Source organism: Melanerpes formicivorus, unplaced genomic scaffold (assembly GCF_026170545.1).
Source record: "Melanerpes formicivorus ecotype bairdi unplaced genomic scaffold, bMelFor1.0.p_v2 SCAF_5, whole genome shotgun sequence".
Lineage (NCBI taxonomy): Eukaryota > Metazoa > Chordata > Aves > Piciformes > Picidae > Melanerpes > Melanerpes formicivorus.
In genome coordinates, this window is record NW_027142357.1 from 29391361 (window position 1) to 29407824 (window position 16464).

The window sequence follows — 16464 nt, forward strand, 5'->3', positions numbered from 1 at the left end:
GCTTTTCAGAGATGGTTTTTCAGAGATGGCAGGTAGCTACTGAGGTATTTCAGGTGTTGCTATCCTAACAATATCTACATTCTTGTAGAAAATGTCAATGAACTCATATTTTTAATCCGATTTTTCCATGTAGAATGAAAGCCCATTTTTAGCCTCACTGTAATTGTGCTAGCCATTTTGTCCACAAGAAGACTGACAGGTTTCATGCCCTTAACAAAGATATGGATGGGAGCAAGCTGAGAAAAGCTGCAAAAAGCTGCCAAGAAATTCAGGGCAGGTTAGGCATCAAGATGAACAAGAATACCCTAGGTTCCATTAAGGCCTGAATTCATTTAAGCATGCTGCCTTCTTCTTGGGGTGGAGAGGAAATTTATGGGCAAATTCCATCAGTACTGCCTCAAGCTGACCATGGAATCATGGCAAGAGTTTGCTGATCTAATCTTGCCCCATCTCAACTACAAGAGGCAGCAAGCTCCACAGATGCCTGCCTCTCTGGCCTGCTTTTGGACACAGCCTGTGGCTCACCAGTGAATGCAAAATCATTGACTGGGCTGAAAAATTTTCCCTGGCTGAATGGCCACCAGGACCACATTTCTGCCAGTCATGAGTCAGCAATGCCTATGGCCTATGTGTGAGTTACCTAATGGCAGCCCTCAGCACATTCAGAAGACTTTTCCTTTGTTCTTTCCCCTGATCTGAAGCAGTAGAAGGATAAACTTCTTTGGGCCATCCTCAAGAAGATGGATGATTGTTGTGATGATGGATGTCAAGAAGGTTTCCTCTAGGTCTTCTAGGATACTGGAGAGGGGTAGCCTTGAATTTGTAGTGTCTGATGGAGATGTTTGCTCTGTCTCATGGCCGCTGCAATGGCTTTTGTTACACAGATAACCCCAGGAATGGGCTTTACTCTGTCTAAAATAAGTACCACCCCCACATATGCATCCAAAGTCTGTGTCCCCACAGGGAGCTGAGCAGCTTCACATGGTCTCGTGGCTTTCTGGCAGGGAAACAAGTATCTCCTGGGTCTTTCTGTGACTGTGGGGTGTGTGCAGGGAACTCGTGCAGTCCTGCTGGAGAAAGGCAAGGGGAGACGCAAGCCTTCTTGGTCTTGTCCTTTGCCCCTTATTACAACTCAGTTTCTCCAAGTGTGAAGTCATGCTGACTCTGTCCTGCAAATGCTTTGAGGTGCCAGTACAGTATTTGATTGGAGGCTTTTTTTGGTGGTTTTGTAGCTGAAGGACATTATATTTTACATTCTTTCAAGGCTCCTTCACTTTCTAGCACTCCTACAGGTAAGTTACCATTGCCTGAGCCATTTGTCCAACAGAAGTTAGTTGGGTGCTCTTTATTGCTTACCTGAATGGGGTACTTGGCTTACTTTACCCAACCCATGGTTAAAACCCTGCCATGTATTGTTGTCTGGAAAGAGTTTTGTAAATTGTGCTGCCATCATCTTTTTTTCATTTGGTACGTTAGAAGGAGAGTCAGCTGGTTCTGCATCCTTCTGGATGGAAACAGCTGGCTGGATGTGTTTCAAAATGCCCTGTAATACTCAGGGTGGGAGAGGGATCTCCTGCAGGTCAGTTGATTTGAGCTTGCTTTGGATTTATGCTTGCTATAATGTTTGTAGTGGGCCAGAATGGATATTTACTATTATTTTACCTCTGTAGCTCCTCTTTTATTTTTGTCAAAGCCACTGAGCAGGCAATAAAACAAGAATGTAATTAACCAATAATAATTGAAGTATGCTGTATGAAAACCAAACCAAAATACTAACAAGCCAAACAAAAGAAGAGCACGCAAGGTACGGCCCTGTTTATAGTGCTGTCTGCTGGAACCATTATGCACGTTGATATAATAATACTGAGCTTTTAATTACCACATCATTTTTAAAGTGCTGTATAAACATTAACCACACCTCTGAGGTAAGGAGGTATTATTATCTCTATTTTAAAGAAGGAAAATTCTGACAAAGCAAGATTAATTGGAAGTTTAGTGTCATGAAGCCAAACAGCTGGCAGGGCAGGGATGAGGTTATGGTTCTATGGCCGGTTTGCTGTGATTTTGAAGTCAGAAAAGTGGAGCTGTTGAAGCACCTGAGACAGGTTTTAGTGAAACACACGGCACTTCCATTCAAGGAGGACAGAGACTCGCCCATCCACCTCTCTGCTTAGAAAACACACAGATTGGTGTAATTAGCAACCACATAATTATCCCTTTTTGAGGCAGGTGCGCAGTTGGTGTATTTTACAAAGTATCTAAACAGCAACAAAGTGAAGCTCTCGATCGAGGGCTCGAGGGGGGCTAAGAGGCAGCTACTGTAGCTCTGTGTGTCTGCTTCCTTTTCTTCCCATATCGATCTGAGCAGTGGTTCTGGGAATGGTTTTCCTTGCAAAACCCTTAAAATTCTGTGTGGTGGTACATGACTTCATCCGAGGAGAATCCCACAGGCGCATCAGCATGATCTGCTCTGTCATGTTTCTGTGACCCAATTTTCCCCGTTCTTTGTCTCAGACCTTCCCTGACCCCAGGCCTATTATCTCTTCTAATAATTCACCCGGGCCATTATTAATGGTGCATTAACTTCGGCTGCGCTTTCAGCAAAGATGTTTTTCTTGTGCTCATTCATTCGCTCAACTCACTTAAACAGCGAGATCATTATTCTGGGGACGTCACACAAACACAAAAACATCTCCCTTGCCGACACCTACAGCCCAGCAGCACTTTGCCGTAGGGGCGCCCATCCAAATGCAACAATGAAATGCTCAGGAGGGACTATCAAAGGGAGTCAAGTAGCCACACACACACTCAGTCCCCAGGGGCTGGGTTTACCTCCTCTGAAGCCCACCAAGCCCGAGGGAACTCTGACATGAGGAAAATTACTGCAGGAAGGCTGGGGAGCAAAGCATGAGCCCCTCTTTGCTGTTTCAAAACAAACCTGATGTTTACCCCCACAGTTGTTGGATGTCAAAATCTGCCTGAAATGCGTGCTGTGAATCAGTTAAATTGGGACTTTGAAAGTATAACAAGAAAGCGAGTGCCGTCTGCAACTTGTTTCTCACTTGATACTTCGGACTTCTCTGTGTGATGACTGAGTGAAGGACATTTCATGTTGTATCTTTAATCTTGCTCGTGAGAACAGGGTGAGATGTGGACGTCTAGGAGAAAATATGGGAAGCAAGAAGGGCCTTTGCTGTGGACATGGGAGAAACTAGAAAATGCCTCCTCTCATGTTTTAGAGGATTCCTCACAGTGTCTAGTACAGACAGCTGTTACTTTCCTATTATCTGTTTCAGAGAAGCTGGACCTGAAAGCTGTTGCAAGCTGCTCTCTTGCACCAAGCAGCATCGCACCAGTGACACAGCATTGTCTCAGTGAAAGGGACGTGGCCCATGATACTACATCAATGATGCTATGAAAGCACTCATGGACCCTTACCAGCATCTTCTGACATGTCCCCATCCCATTTTTCTTCTGTGTCAGCTGCTTGTGCACAGCTGCTAATGACACCGCTGTGACAAGAGTGTATGAACTGCTGTCTGGAGAAATTTTTCTTCCACTAATCCAAATCAATCCAGTACCCCGGGGCTCCAAAGCCTTTTAGATATAAGGTTGCAGTTTCTGCCTGCTGTTGTTGGGTTCACTGGGGAACCTGCTCTTGTATGGCTGCTTAGACCTGGACGAGTTATTTTATGTTACTCTGTTTCAGCCCATCTCAAGTGAAAAAAAAAAAAAAAGCCAACAAACTGTGTTTCAGATACATCTTTGCTTCTCTTCCCAAGTAGAGGTGAAGCTTTGTTAGTCTTTGCAAGGTAGCTTGTGATCCCTTTATGAAAGCTGTATTCCATGCATCACTAAAACCATAGGATATCAAGTGGATTTCTCAAGAAGACAGTATTTGTTTTTCCTGTTTTATAAAATGTTCATTATTTTATGGATATTTTTATAAATCTGATGAGAAAAACACTACAGGTACAGAATTATCCTGATAGTAATCTTTTACATATTTTTTCTCCTGACAAATGACTTTCCCTATTGATTGCAAAATGTTTGTGCTCTATTTCTGATGGCAAAGAAGCCCACTCAAAGCCTGGACTGCTTCTTCACACAGAAGGCTGTTGGACATCTGTAGGAAAACTGCAGTTTTTTTAGCCCACCTGGTAGCCTGCACAGCTCATGGGTGATTTAGATAAAGCAGTGGGAGCCTGGTACGTACCAGATGGCACAGAGGGTGTGGGAGGGTCTTCCTGGGATTTGTCCTTAGCCAGCCTTGCTAAAACAAGGCAGTTGCAAGTGGTAACAGAAGACATCCTTTAAATGCTTTCCCAAAGGCTTTCCAAATTGTTTTTGTTATAGTGAACTGCAAATGAAGCCCAGTTCAGTGGCATGAGGTCTGAGTTCTTTTCTTCTGCTGCCTTTTGGTAGTTTTTTTAAAGTGATCACATGCGTAAGCTGAAGTTTGGAATGGAATTTGAAACAGAAAAAGCTTATTTTACCCTTCCTAATTCTTCTTTTTTGCACTCAAAGAAGTGGAGCTGCTTTGAATAATGTCAAAATGAATTCTTTGCTTGCTACGCAAACCCATACATGCAGTCTGTGTTTCTCTTGAAACAAAGGTTTATCTGTAGAGATAATCAAAACCCTGCATCATCCTCAAAAAATGCCTGTTTCTGATGCCTCCCTCACCTATTCCTGGGATTTTCAGCAAAGGGACATCCCCTTTAAACCTGAATTTCTGCTTCATATCTTTTCTCTTTGAAGCCAGAGGGTTGGCTGGCCTTTGAATAGACAAGGATGAGAATACAGCAGTGGGAGGTCCATGTCTTGCTCATAAACCTTGGCCAGAAAATCAACTCTGACAAGTGGGGACAGGTAGTAGCGTCTTTCCCCTTATCAAATGGCGTGGTGGAGCAGACACATTCCTGCACGAGCAGTGGCTGGGTGGAAGGTGGGGCCTCCCAACTGCGCCGTGCTGTTCTGCTGCCGTACTTCACCCCAGGAGCTGCGTACCGCAGACTTGATGAAGTGCTATGTTATTCCTGCACAAAACACCCTGTTTTCCCATCATCCCTGCCCCTTGGGGGCTGCTTTGATTTGTTCTTTGGTTTTCTTTCCCTTCCACACGAGCCAGAGAAAATGTTTATCTGTTGTTGCAGTGCTAGGGAACTTTTGGAGGTGCCATGTCTTGCCTTCACACCCCAGCATATTGTACCACGTGGCTTGGTGTGGCCCAACTTTTTCCTGAGGGAAAGCTTTCCCCAGACCTCCTGCTAAAACCATCTTCCCTCTGTGTAAAACAATTGTCGTTAGCACTAATTGGGCAGGTTTGGGGTTAAATCTGCAAAGATTGCTTGGATTTGGTAAATCCTCTGTCACCACAAAGCAGATAATGCTAAACAAAAGATTGCTTTGATTAGATTAAAGTTGGCAAATTCATTGCCCTAATCATGATATTGCCCTTCCCCTGGCTATTCAGGAATACATCACCGTGACTTACTTGAAGTAATTGAATATAATTGTCTTTTTAACTCGTATGTGTAAAACATCCATCTTTGTTAATGGCGTGTATTGCTGTCCTGCTGCCAGCTCACCCTCCTCTTCAGGAGGCGTAGGAACAAGAAGCAGAGCCAGGATGACATTTATGAATTGGTAGCTGATTGCCTATAAAATCATTCATTATTTCTGACCAAGCACCTGGAATAGAATAAAAAGGAATAGCACCAGCCTCTGGATCACATTGGCTTGTCTGGTGCTCCCAGGCAGGGGAGTAAAAGGGAAGCCCTAAAGAGGGACGTTACAAAAGGACACTACAGAAAACAATCCTTCCACTCTTTCAGCAGCAGCAAAGCGCAGAGTACATGGTAGGGTTGAATATGAGAGCAGCAGAGTAAAACAGATGCCCAAGGAAGAGGCACTGCTGACCCTCCCATAGTCCAAATAGTTTGAAATACTAAAAACCAGAGGTGTGAGTGAGAGGAAGCAAGTTCATGGAAATCTTTCTCCCATCACACTGCCAGAGCTGTGAGCAGGGAGAAATTCTTTTCAGATGTCATTTAATACCAACAGATAGCTAGGAAGGGGGGCCAGGCAGCAAGTGCCCCATCTTTTCTGTTTCCCAGCTCTCCAGAATGACAGGAAAAGACTCTTTGGGAAAGAAAAAAAAAAAACACAAATTTAAAAAAAAATCCAGTATTATCTCAGCAGTCAGTCATTTAGAAATGCAGTTATAACATAAAACTGGCCTGGATTTTAAGAGCTTCAGACCAACCTATTGTTCTCAATGGTTTCTCATTTTCAGTACTGGGTCCAGTTCTGGGCCCCTCAGTTTAGGAAGGATGTTGACTTGCTGGAACATGTCCAGAGAAGTGCAACAAAGCTGGGGAGGGGTTTGGAGCACAAGCCCTCTGAGGAGAGGCTGAGGGAGCTCAGGTTGCTTAGCCTGGAGAAGAGGAGGCTCAGGGGAGACTTATTGCTCTCCACAACTGCCTGAAAGGAGGTTGTAGGCAGGTGGGGGTTGGCCTCTTCTCCCAGGAAACCAGCAGCAGAACAAGAGGACAGTCTCAAGCTGCACCAGGGGAGGTTTAGACTGGATGTTAGGAAGAAGTTCTTCACAGAAAGAGTGACTGGCCATTGGAATGGGCTGCCCAGGGAGGTGGTGGAATCACCATCACTGAAAGTTTTTTTTTTTTTTTTTTAAAGAGACTGGATGGGGCACTTAGTGCCATGGTTTAGTTGATTAGATGACGTTGGACGATAGGTTGGGATTTGATGATCTCAAAGGTCTTTTCCAACTTGGTCTGGTCTATTCCATTCCATTCCATTCCATTCCATTCCATTCCATTCCATTCCATTCCATTCCATTCCATTCCATTCCATTCCATTCCATTCCATTCCATTCATTGTCAATGAATTAAACTGGCCCAAGGATTAGACTATGACTGTGTTATTAAAACACTACCATGGTAGTCAACAGCCTGCACTTTGGGGGGTTAACCCAGTCATGGCCCTGCCCGTTATGGGTAGAGTGGCCACTCTGGTTCTGTAGGTTGCAAAATTTCAGCAATAGGGATGCCACTAGCTGTGTAAGCTGACCCAGGACTGCAGAAGAGTCCCTGATCCTTTGGGTTTATTTATATGGCAAAAATATAGGGTGAGCACTGCAGGAAGCCCAGCCTAGGGGCTCAGACTGGAGAAGGTGTTTGTGTTGTCTGGGGCTGGATGTCTGTGCAGGAACAGTTTATTTCGTGGCTATGATTAGTATATCATGATGTGTAACCTTCTTGTGACACTCATTCTGATCCCCACAGCAGTCATGGATTGTGGCTGTAGCTGTGGCCAGGGGACAGCAACATCTGCAGAGAGGAGGATGGAAGCTGTAGATGTCTGCCAGCCCGGGCACCACTTTGGTCTGAGCACAGTTTGTGTAGACCAGAGGCTGTATGATGCTGCATAAGCAGGGGATGGTATGGGACAGGATGGGATAACTGAACTCTGCTGCATTTCTGACCTGGGAAATCACTGTCTGCCACCTAAAATGAAGACACCTTGCAAGTGTCCTTATGTAAAAAATTGTCCCTGCCTATGACGGTTAAAGGGTGAATCTTTTTTCTGCAAAAGCAACTCCCTCCCTGAGCTGCTTTTGGGAGAGGAGAGAAGGGGAGCAGAAGGGGGAAAGGCAGTTAACAGTTACCCTACTGTATGTCCTGACATTAGGCGAGCTGCAAAAATGCTCCCAGTGTGTCAGGTAGCGTGCGGTGCCAGCCCTTCGCTGGAGCACGGAGAGCAAGTCTGCTGCGGAGCCTTAAATACTTTCCACCCCGACTACCTTAGCTTAACGCCTTTCAGCAGAGTTGGCAGGAGGGTTGTTTTTGTGTAGTCTCTCACCTCTCCCGGCAGCCCAGCTGACGCGCCTGTGCCACGCTGTGCTCAGGGCTCGTACGTTCCAATGGGAGTAGGAGCCTCAGATCTTTTTTCTGATATGCCTGAAAAGGCATATACGGGAATTTCACTTAGGCTTTGCACGACGGACCCGAAAGGAGAGAACAGCCTTACCGGACAGAGTCAGGGTAGCTCTCTTGCAGCGGGTGTCAGACGCGAAAGGCTGAATTTTAAGCCTTTCTTAGAAAAAGAGTTTGCCGTTTACTGGAGTTTGCCGAGCATCAGCGAGAGACTCGGCTGAAGCCTTGACATTTTGGTTTTGGATGGTGCTTCCCCACTCTACCAGAGAGATGCTACCTGTCGTGGAGGCAAGTCACGCTGAAATGCGGAGCGCAAACTGGGTTTTGAAGGGCTCATTTAGGAGGCTGATTTTTGTTTTGCTTTTCGTCTCCGGTTAGACAGGCCAAGAAACCAGACAATATTAAGTAGTCTTTAATGAAGAACTTCTGACTGTGGAGGCAGAGCAAGACCAGCCTTTTATCTTTAAGTCGATTGCTGTTACAAACCTAGAAAATGGCATCATTACAGGCGCGATGAGCCCCATTGCAGGGCGATTGTACAGAAGCGGTGTCGAGGCTCCGCTACTTGTATTTCTTTAGCTTCTATAATTTTAGCAGAAAAGGCCGAGGCAGCCAGTCAGTGTTGTTGGGGGTGGTGTGGAGAAATAACCTGATGAATTTTCCATCGGTTCAACTCGCTCAAATATTCTCGCCGTTAACTTTTGGGGTCAATAATAAATATTAAAACCTGTAGATTTAATAAGTCAATGTAGGTGTTCTCTGCCTTTTGAGACCACTTTATCTTTCCATCAAAGATGAAACAAGCTTCTCAAATGAATAAAAAATAGGGCCTCAAGTGATTACAAGTGAGAGCAATTTGGGCTCCTCTCTCAGAACCTGGCAGTAGGCACTTCTGAGGCTCTTCTGACTGCCTCGACGGTCTGCATTAGCGCTGCTCTTGCTGTTATATTTTTAGGTAAATATTTCCAACCTGTGTGTACAGACCTTCAGGAAAGGTGTTTGCTGCCACTCCAGGCATGAGGGATGACACAGGTCTGGATCCTGCCAGGCTCTGTTGAGTCTGATTTGAGTTGCAAGTCTAGTTTTCCTTGGTGCTTCCTATAATCTCCTCAAGTTCAAAGAGCGCTTAGCTGCTTGTCTTTGTCAAAAACCCTGTTGGAGATCTTTTATGTCGAAGATGTAGGATTTCTCCGCATGACTTTGATTATTTATTCATTCCACTTCTCTGGTGTATGATAGCGCTGATATCATGAAGACCCCTTGTCTTGCACTGCTCTTGCTCTGAAATTCATGGAGATTTAGTGCCTTTGAAATTGTTTTAAAAGGAAAGGAAAGTTTTTGAAGTCCCTTTTTTTTTTCTTCTTCTATTCCCCTCAACAGTACCGCAGCACATTTTTCCAGCCTTCCACGCTCCTTTGCCAATTGACATGCGTCACCAGGAAGGACGATACCATTACGAACCTCACTCTATCCACGCTATCCATGGGTAAGTCTTGCACCTCCGCTCCCATGCCTTGCTAGAACGTCGCCCACCCGCAATATACCAAACCCTACTGCTACGGTCCCCGGGACTCACTGCCATCCTGGCAGGCTGGCTGCACTGGCCACCCTTCACTCTACTGTCCTTGTCTGCTGACAGTACTGACCTGCCTGGGAGCTCCATTAAACCTGTAAAGGTGCCATACAACAGCAGGATGGGACTACAGGCTTTCTGTGTCACTATCCACCTGAGGTCCCAGGGACAGGTTGAATTTGTGGTTTTGTGGCTGTGGTGTTTCTCACATCATGCTATGCCTGGATCATTTCTGGTACTAGCCCGGGGAAGATCCATTGCTGCTGCCTCCATTTGGAGCCCTTGCATACCGTTCCTCTCTGCCTGCTGGTTGAGGGGACAGCAGCAAAAGGTTACTGGGAATGCTGTAATTCAGTTTGGTTTCACCAAACAATGTGTCATTTTACAAAATGTGGTAATGTGGTAAAGGGGCATTTCCTCATGCAGATGTCTGTGTCCACTCTGAAGGGTCAGGACCCTGGGTTTCAGTGGTGATCTTGCAAGAGCTCCCCCTCCCGAGGCAGCTGATGGGCAGTGGGAACAGGTGCTGGTCAGAATCTGTACCCCGAAAGGGCAGATCATAGTTAATCTCATCTGGGACATGGCAGTTCAATAGTGTTTGATGCCTTGGAGGACTTGTTTATAGAGAGATCTGAGTTCATCTCCTGCAAGTTTTGATCAGGACAGGGAAAAATAAGCCAGTGGGAATGTGAGCAGAGACTGGAAGGGTTTCTCCATGCTCCTGAAATGTATCATCTCTGTGGGAGGTGAGCAGCAGCCTGAATGGGGTTGGTGGTCCCACAGCTGCCCCCAAATCTTTCAACCTATGGCTGTAACACAGGGCTCAGTCATCAGCTGAGGATCAAGTCCCGTGGCACTTGGTGTAGGGAAATCCATAAAGGCTGGAAACATTTTTCAAGAAGATTAAAGGAAGAACAGGTAGGTCTCATAATTTAAAAAAACTCTCATTTGATTCCTGGAGCCCTGTTGCAGCATTGTTGCCTGGCCAGGGTCAGTGCTCACCTGGCTTTTCAGGTGAGTTCAGCTGTGTTTTTTCTGTTTTGTAGAGCTGTGCTTTTTCTGATTAGTTGTGAGCAGGGGAACAGTCACTGGGAGGCAAGTAATGCAGACAGTAGCAGCCAGGGGATCTGTGGAGTCCTGCAGCCACCAGGGCTTTATTCTCCTTCCAAAATGCTTCAGGAAAAAAATGATAGGGCATTCCCCTAGATCCTACCAGAAGACAAGTGGTTGTCTTTTTGGCTAGCAGTCAGTTTGACTGGATATTTAAAGGGGCAGAGCAGCTCCTTCAATGCTGTGTGCAAAGGGGAAAAACAGAGTGGGTTGCTAACAAAGGGACTTGTGGGGCTAAGGGGGAGACTTAACAAAATAGTTCTGGTCTACAGAAAAATTGCAAAAAATTACAGAAGTAAAAAAGAAAGATAATAATAATAATAACAACAACATTCTTTATTAGCTGTGGCTAATAAAGCATGTACTGACTTCTAAAAGAGGCAATACAACAGTGGTTAAAAGAGAGGATGGCAACTGCTCAGATGTTCAGAACAGGTTATTTATGTGCCCTGCTCAGTGCTCCCCTTCACTCCTCCTGAGAAGGATTGAGTGCCCTGCAACTGTCAGCGGTTCCACAGCAGTTTCTTTGTGGGGTCATGAAGCAGGGTCTTCTCCTAAATGCAGCCAAGAGCTCGCCAGCTGGTGCTATGTGTGTGTGAATCATATCCTCCACTGATGGGAGCTGGTATTTTATTGTACTGTCATTGTCCAACTTATCTACCTTACCAACCATACAGTGCTGTTGAAACAGGTGCCAGTATTGATAATCTATTGTCTTAGCATTTGTCTCTCAGCAGCCCAAGAGTGTGCTCGTTAGTATTTGCTGGAATTGTTGGCAAATGCCTGTTGCCCTCCTTCTTTGGGATCCTTCTCCTTCTCAGTAGCACGTCTTACAAAAATTACTTGTGAAGTACTGGAGAGAAAACTTGGTTGCAAATCTTAGGAGAGGAAACAGTCATCTTTGAAACTGCCTGGGCATTGCGCTGGAGTCTGCCTCTGTGGCTGGTGAAGCACTGAGGCTGAGCAGCCAACTGCTTTTTGGTTGTAGGAGGTATTTTAGGTCAAAGAAATGCCACTACTGTTTGGCCGTTTTTTCTAAGTGTCCTGGACTATGGCACTACCACAGTGGGAGAATTTTCACCAGCTGTGGAGTTGGTTTCTCAAACATTTTTTCTTTTCCACTTTTATCTGCAAACCTCTTAACCTCATGTCATGCCCTTTCCTTCTCTATTCTACTTCTCTTTTGGCTTCCTTTTCTCTTCTCCTGTATTTGCTCTGGAGGTCATAACATAGTGCTCAGCCACCTTCCTGAAGGACGTCTGGTGTGAAGTCATCCAGAACATGGTAGTGGAACTGAGTTAGAACATAGTTGTGTGGCTCTTTAGCTTGGAGAAGAGGAGACTGAGAGGTGACCTTATCAATGTTTATAAATGTGTCAAGTGTGAATCCAAAGAGGATGGAGTGGGGCTCTTCTCGGTGGTGCCCACTGACAGGACAAGGGGCAATGGGTGGAAGTTGAGGCATAGGAAGTTTCACATAAATATGAGGAAATTTTTTTTTTGCTGTGAGGGTGACAGAGCACTGGAACAGGCTTCCCAGCAAGGTTGTGGAGATATTCAAAACTCACCTGGATGTGTTCCTGAGTGACCTGGTGTAGGTGATCCTGCTCTGGCAGGGGGGTTGAACTAGATGATCTTTTGAAGTCCCTTCCAGCCCCTGAAATTCTGTGATTCTGTGAATAGGCTGAGTTGATTCTGCGGGCACTGCTGAACTTCTGAAAATGCATAGTCCATCCTGATGGTACAGAAATCCATTGTTCTGTTTAAAGCAAACAAACGGGGGGGGGGGGGAGGGTGCAGTAAGGAAGAAATATTTGCATATTTTCACTCTAGAAAATTATGGCAAATATTTGGAAGACAAATTGTGTCACTGAGCTTTGGCTTTATGATTAATGTGATTGGTGCCTGACAGAGAGCCCCCTATTCATCAAGCCCATGTTCTGGGTGTCTGCTGTCTTGCTGGTACCAAATTTATCTAATTATGTGAACACTAGAAATTAAGTGTAGTCTCATTTGTTGCTAACCATGGGGTCTTATTACCTGCCTGCTGCATTATGTCAAAGCTTTGTTTCCTGATTGCTTGATGTGACATGGCAGTGCATTCCCCTTCTCCACTGTTTATATTTGATCTAATGAGAACATTGGTGATTTTACCCTAACTAGAAGGAGCTCACCTGCAAGGCAGCCTTAAGCAGGGCCACTTGTGGGACCCCTTTCCTGGGAATATGGAAAGCTCAAATAATAAAAGACTCATGTGCCAAGAATAGGTCTGAAAGATCTGCTGCATTTCTACTCACTGTTTTCAGTCTATGTCTCGGGAAATTCCTTGTTAAGATGCATGACAAATAATTTTCAGGACTTCTTCTAATCACTGGACACTGATTATATCCATCCAGAAACATATCATGTTGGCATTTCCTTGAAGAGATGCCTTCTTGAGGTTTTTTTGAGGGTGTTTCAGTGGTGTTTCAGTGTTTCTCCAGTCATTAGGACAACCTGTTTGTTGTACAACCACTGCCGGTTTGTTGCTTATTTGTTGATACATTCTTTTTTAATATGTCTTTCATTTTTGCACATCTCTTTTTGGTGTTAAGAACAATTTGACAGAATCATGGTGCTTGCTTGGCTCGTCTAGGAAAAACAAAGTATTCAGATAATCCCTGAGCTCTCTGCAGTGCAAACCAACAAGGATGTTGTGGATTCAAGGCATTGTCCTGAATTCTAATGTTTGTGAGCTAGTGGTCATATGGAGGATGAGGGCAGAGGCAGGACTGGAGGCCAGTGGATGCTGTGAATGCAAAATGGTGAAAAATTGAATATGGGATGAAATCTATTCCAAGAGTGCAGAATTAGAGCAGAATTAATAAATGACATTGTATTGGTACATATAAATTTTATGAGGTGCCAAGTCCACAAACATTCATTTAATGTTAAGGTTGCAAACTACTACACTCAAAAGCAACAGAAAAATAAATTTGGATATTCTGACTCAATTTTATACACCATTGCTGTAATGTGTTAAATTACAGAGCCACATACTCTTTTCCCCTGAAATCCTTGCCTCTTCCACAGCACAGGATGGCCTGTGCTCTGAGGAAGAGCAGTGCTGAGTGTTATTTGTAGTTTTTTGCATGCAGCTTTTATTGATTTGTCAGATTTTCCCTCTGCACTGTTGGCTGTAGGCAGCATAGATCAGCGTTACTGGAGTGAAAGTCATCAGCCAGTGTTTCAGCAGCTTCAAAGCTGAACCAAACATATTCACTTCATAAGTTAGAGCAGGTCCTTTTCTAACAAGGGGCATATTTTGTATTTTAGCAACCTTCTTCATGAAAGCCTACTCCACTGGGGCCTAATCTCTGCAATAACACCATCCACTTTAAAACCAATGGGACTCTTAGTGTCAGCTTTGCAAGATCAAGCCTTTGACTACAGAGGAAAGCTTCTGGCAGATACAGCAGGTGATCACTGATGGCTCCATTCTACTCTCCACTTTTAGGTGTGCTTAGCTACTCTCAACTTTTTAAAGCACAACAAAAATAACTAAAAAATCCTTAGCTCAGCTTAAAAGTCCCTGCCCATGCAAGAGCCTTCAGGGCTAACCCTTGTAAACAGCATGCCTAGGCTTGACTCAGCAAGAAGCTTTTTAACAGTAGCTCCTAAAGTGTGGTTAAAACCCATCAGGCATTACACAGTGCAACAAACAAAAGCAGCCTTGTTTTTCTACCCTCATCCTAGTGGTGCTTCAGGATGCAGTTCTGGCATTATTTATTAACTAAATATTGTTGTTGTTCTTCTGTCCACACACAAAAATAGTAAAAAAAACAATAACAAAAGCCCTGAGCTAACAAGTAACAAATTCCATGGCTTTCATGACAACTGAATTGTCCCAAAGACCTAAATATAAGGAAGGCTCCAACTCCATGATAATGTGGAGTTGCCCTTAATTTCCCTCTGGTAGGGATTTTATCTGGTTCAATCATGGATCTTCCTTCATTTCCCTGGGATCTAAATATATTACAGATTTTCCCTGATAGTCAGCCTGCACTTTTTCCCTTTATCTGATCCTATTATCCCTTCTTGTTGATGTTTGTTTTCTTTTCACTATGTTAAAAATTGCAAAATACCTTTTCAGGACAAGCCTCAGTGCTCCTGAGCTGTTTAGGCAGGGTAATTTACAGCAAACAAGGTGAATGTTAAACTTTTAATCATAAAAAGACTGTGTCTCAAGTGTTTACAAATTGGCCAAATACAACGTTGAACCCAAGATTTTCCATGTTGGATATCTATTTCAGGCTGATTTTCTCTTTCCTTTGTTGTTTTTGTGAGATTCAGCCAAGGGAGGCCAAGTGAGGTTAAGGGAAAATATGTTGTTTAGCCATACAAAAAATAATAATCAGCATCATATAACTGTGCTTTGAAAAGCACCAGTGTCTCTTGCTTTAGAGCTGGAATTTACTATTGTCACAGATGCACCTTTTGCTGTTCCTGTTTAAAAACACACACACACACAAAACTCCCCAACTTTTGCCAGATACAAGTCCTTTGAAAAATCTCACCGCCAGCTAAATTTTCCAAGTGCCCCTGTGGCCCTGACGACACTCCAGCCAAGCCCTGCTGGGGCTTCCCTGCCAGCACTTCCCTGCCAGAGCTCTGTTTTCTGCCATGGCTTCTCAGCTTCCCCCTCCACCCAGGCAGATTCATGACCACAGCTGATGGCACAGGGGAGCCAGTTGCATCGCACAGTCACTGAGCCACCTTTGTGCATTATTGTGTGTGTGTAAAGTACCTTTGGTTAACCTTCGTGGGACACAGCTCCCACAAGGCTTCAGCTTTGATCCCGTCAGTTGGTTTGGGATAGGACCTCAGGTAATGGTCGTTCCTGCAGCAGGGACAGTGCTTGGTTGAGCCACAGAATGCACATACTAATAAAACCTGTGTGTTTTCATATTTACTTTGCTACCAGAGTAGAAAATCTTTGGCAGGGCATGATTGATGGTACTGTGCTGCTTTGGAGATAGAGTGAGCTCCCTCCGGAGTCAAAGCAAACAGCTGCTCAGAGAGGCCTTCTTATGTGTTTTGCGAAGTTTTACAACTCTCACCAAATAGATACATTGCTCATTTGGGAAACAGATTTGGGGGCTCCCACATCCAATTTATTCTGTCCTCTTCTTTCCCACATGTTTCTTTTATTTTTTTAAGAAAATAAGAATGTGTGAGCATGCGATGGTTTGCAGAGGCTGCTCCACTGCAGAAGGCTGGTTCAAACCTCTCCGTGGTCTGTAATTAGCAGGAGTACGTTGCTTTTAGGTGGCTCTCTGGTAACCTAAAGGAGGTGATTTGGGGCACTGTCAATAAAAATCTCACTGTAAAACTACCAGGATTAATACTTCATGGTCACTTGATCCATCTCCAGGAGACCACAGATTAGATACTGGGCTGCTGCTCTCCTGTTTTGGGAGCTGAAAAAATTACTTTAGACCCATCTGTGCTTTACTTTTCCAGTTTCTAAAATGCCATTACAGTAATGCTCACCCACCTGATGTTTTTAGAGCTAAGAAAAGTCAGGTGGTTTGTGACTCATTTGGCTCCCTAGAAGGCACTTGTGGCATGTTTTCAGGCATCAGAAAAGACATGCACTGTGCTACCTACCTGTGTAGAAACTGAGACGGTAAACATTTAACATCTTCTGACCTTAGTGGGAGGACAGGCTGATCAGGTCTTCTGAAAATGGGTCAGGCATAATCCAAAACACTCATCAGGGCTAGAATGTTTCTGTATGGCTTTCCAATCTGATAAATTATTCTGTGGGGAAAAAAAAACCACA

At 44.5% G+C, this 16464-nt stretch overlaps 1 protein-coding gene across 3 annotated transcripts in view; it reads left to right on the top strand.

The window, feature by feature from the left end:
- The window catches only part of GLI2 (GLI family zinc finger 2), a 198059-nt gene that overhangs the window by 116733 nt on the left and 64862 nt on the right, over window positions 1–16464 (top strand). For all 3 annotated transcript variants that reach the window (XM_068138973.1, XM_068138972.1, XM_068138975.1), the window contains exon 3: window positions 9339–9444. In XM_068138973.1, coding sequence (XP_067995074.1) covers window positions 9339–9444 — 106 coding nt within the window. The remainder of the gene's footprint in view (window positions 1–9338; window positions 9445–16464) is intronic.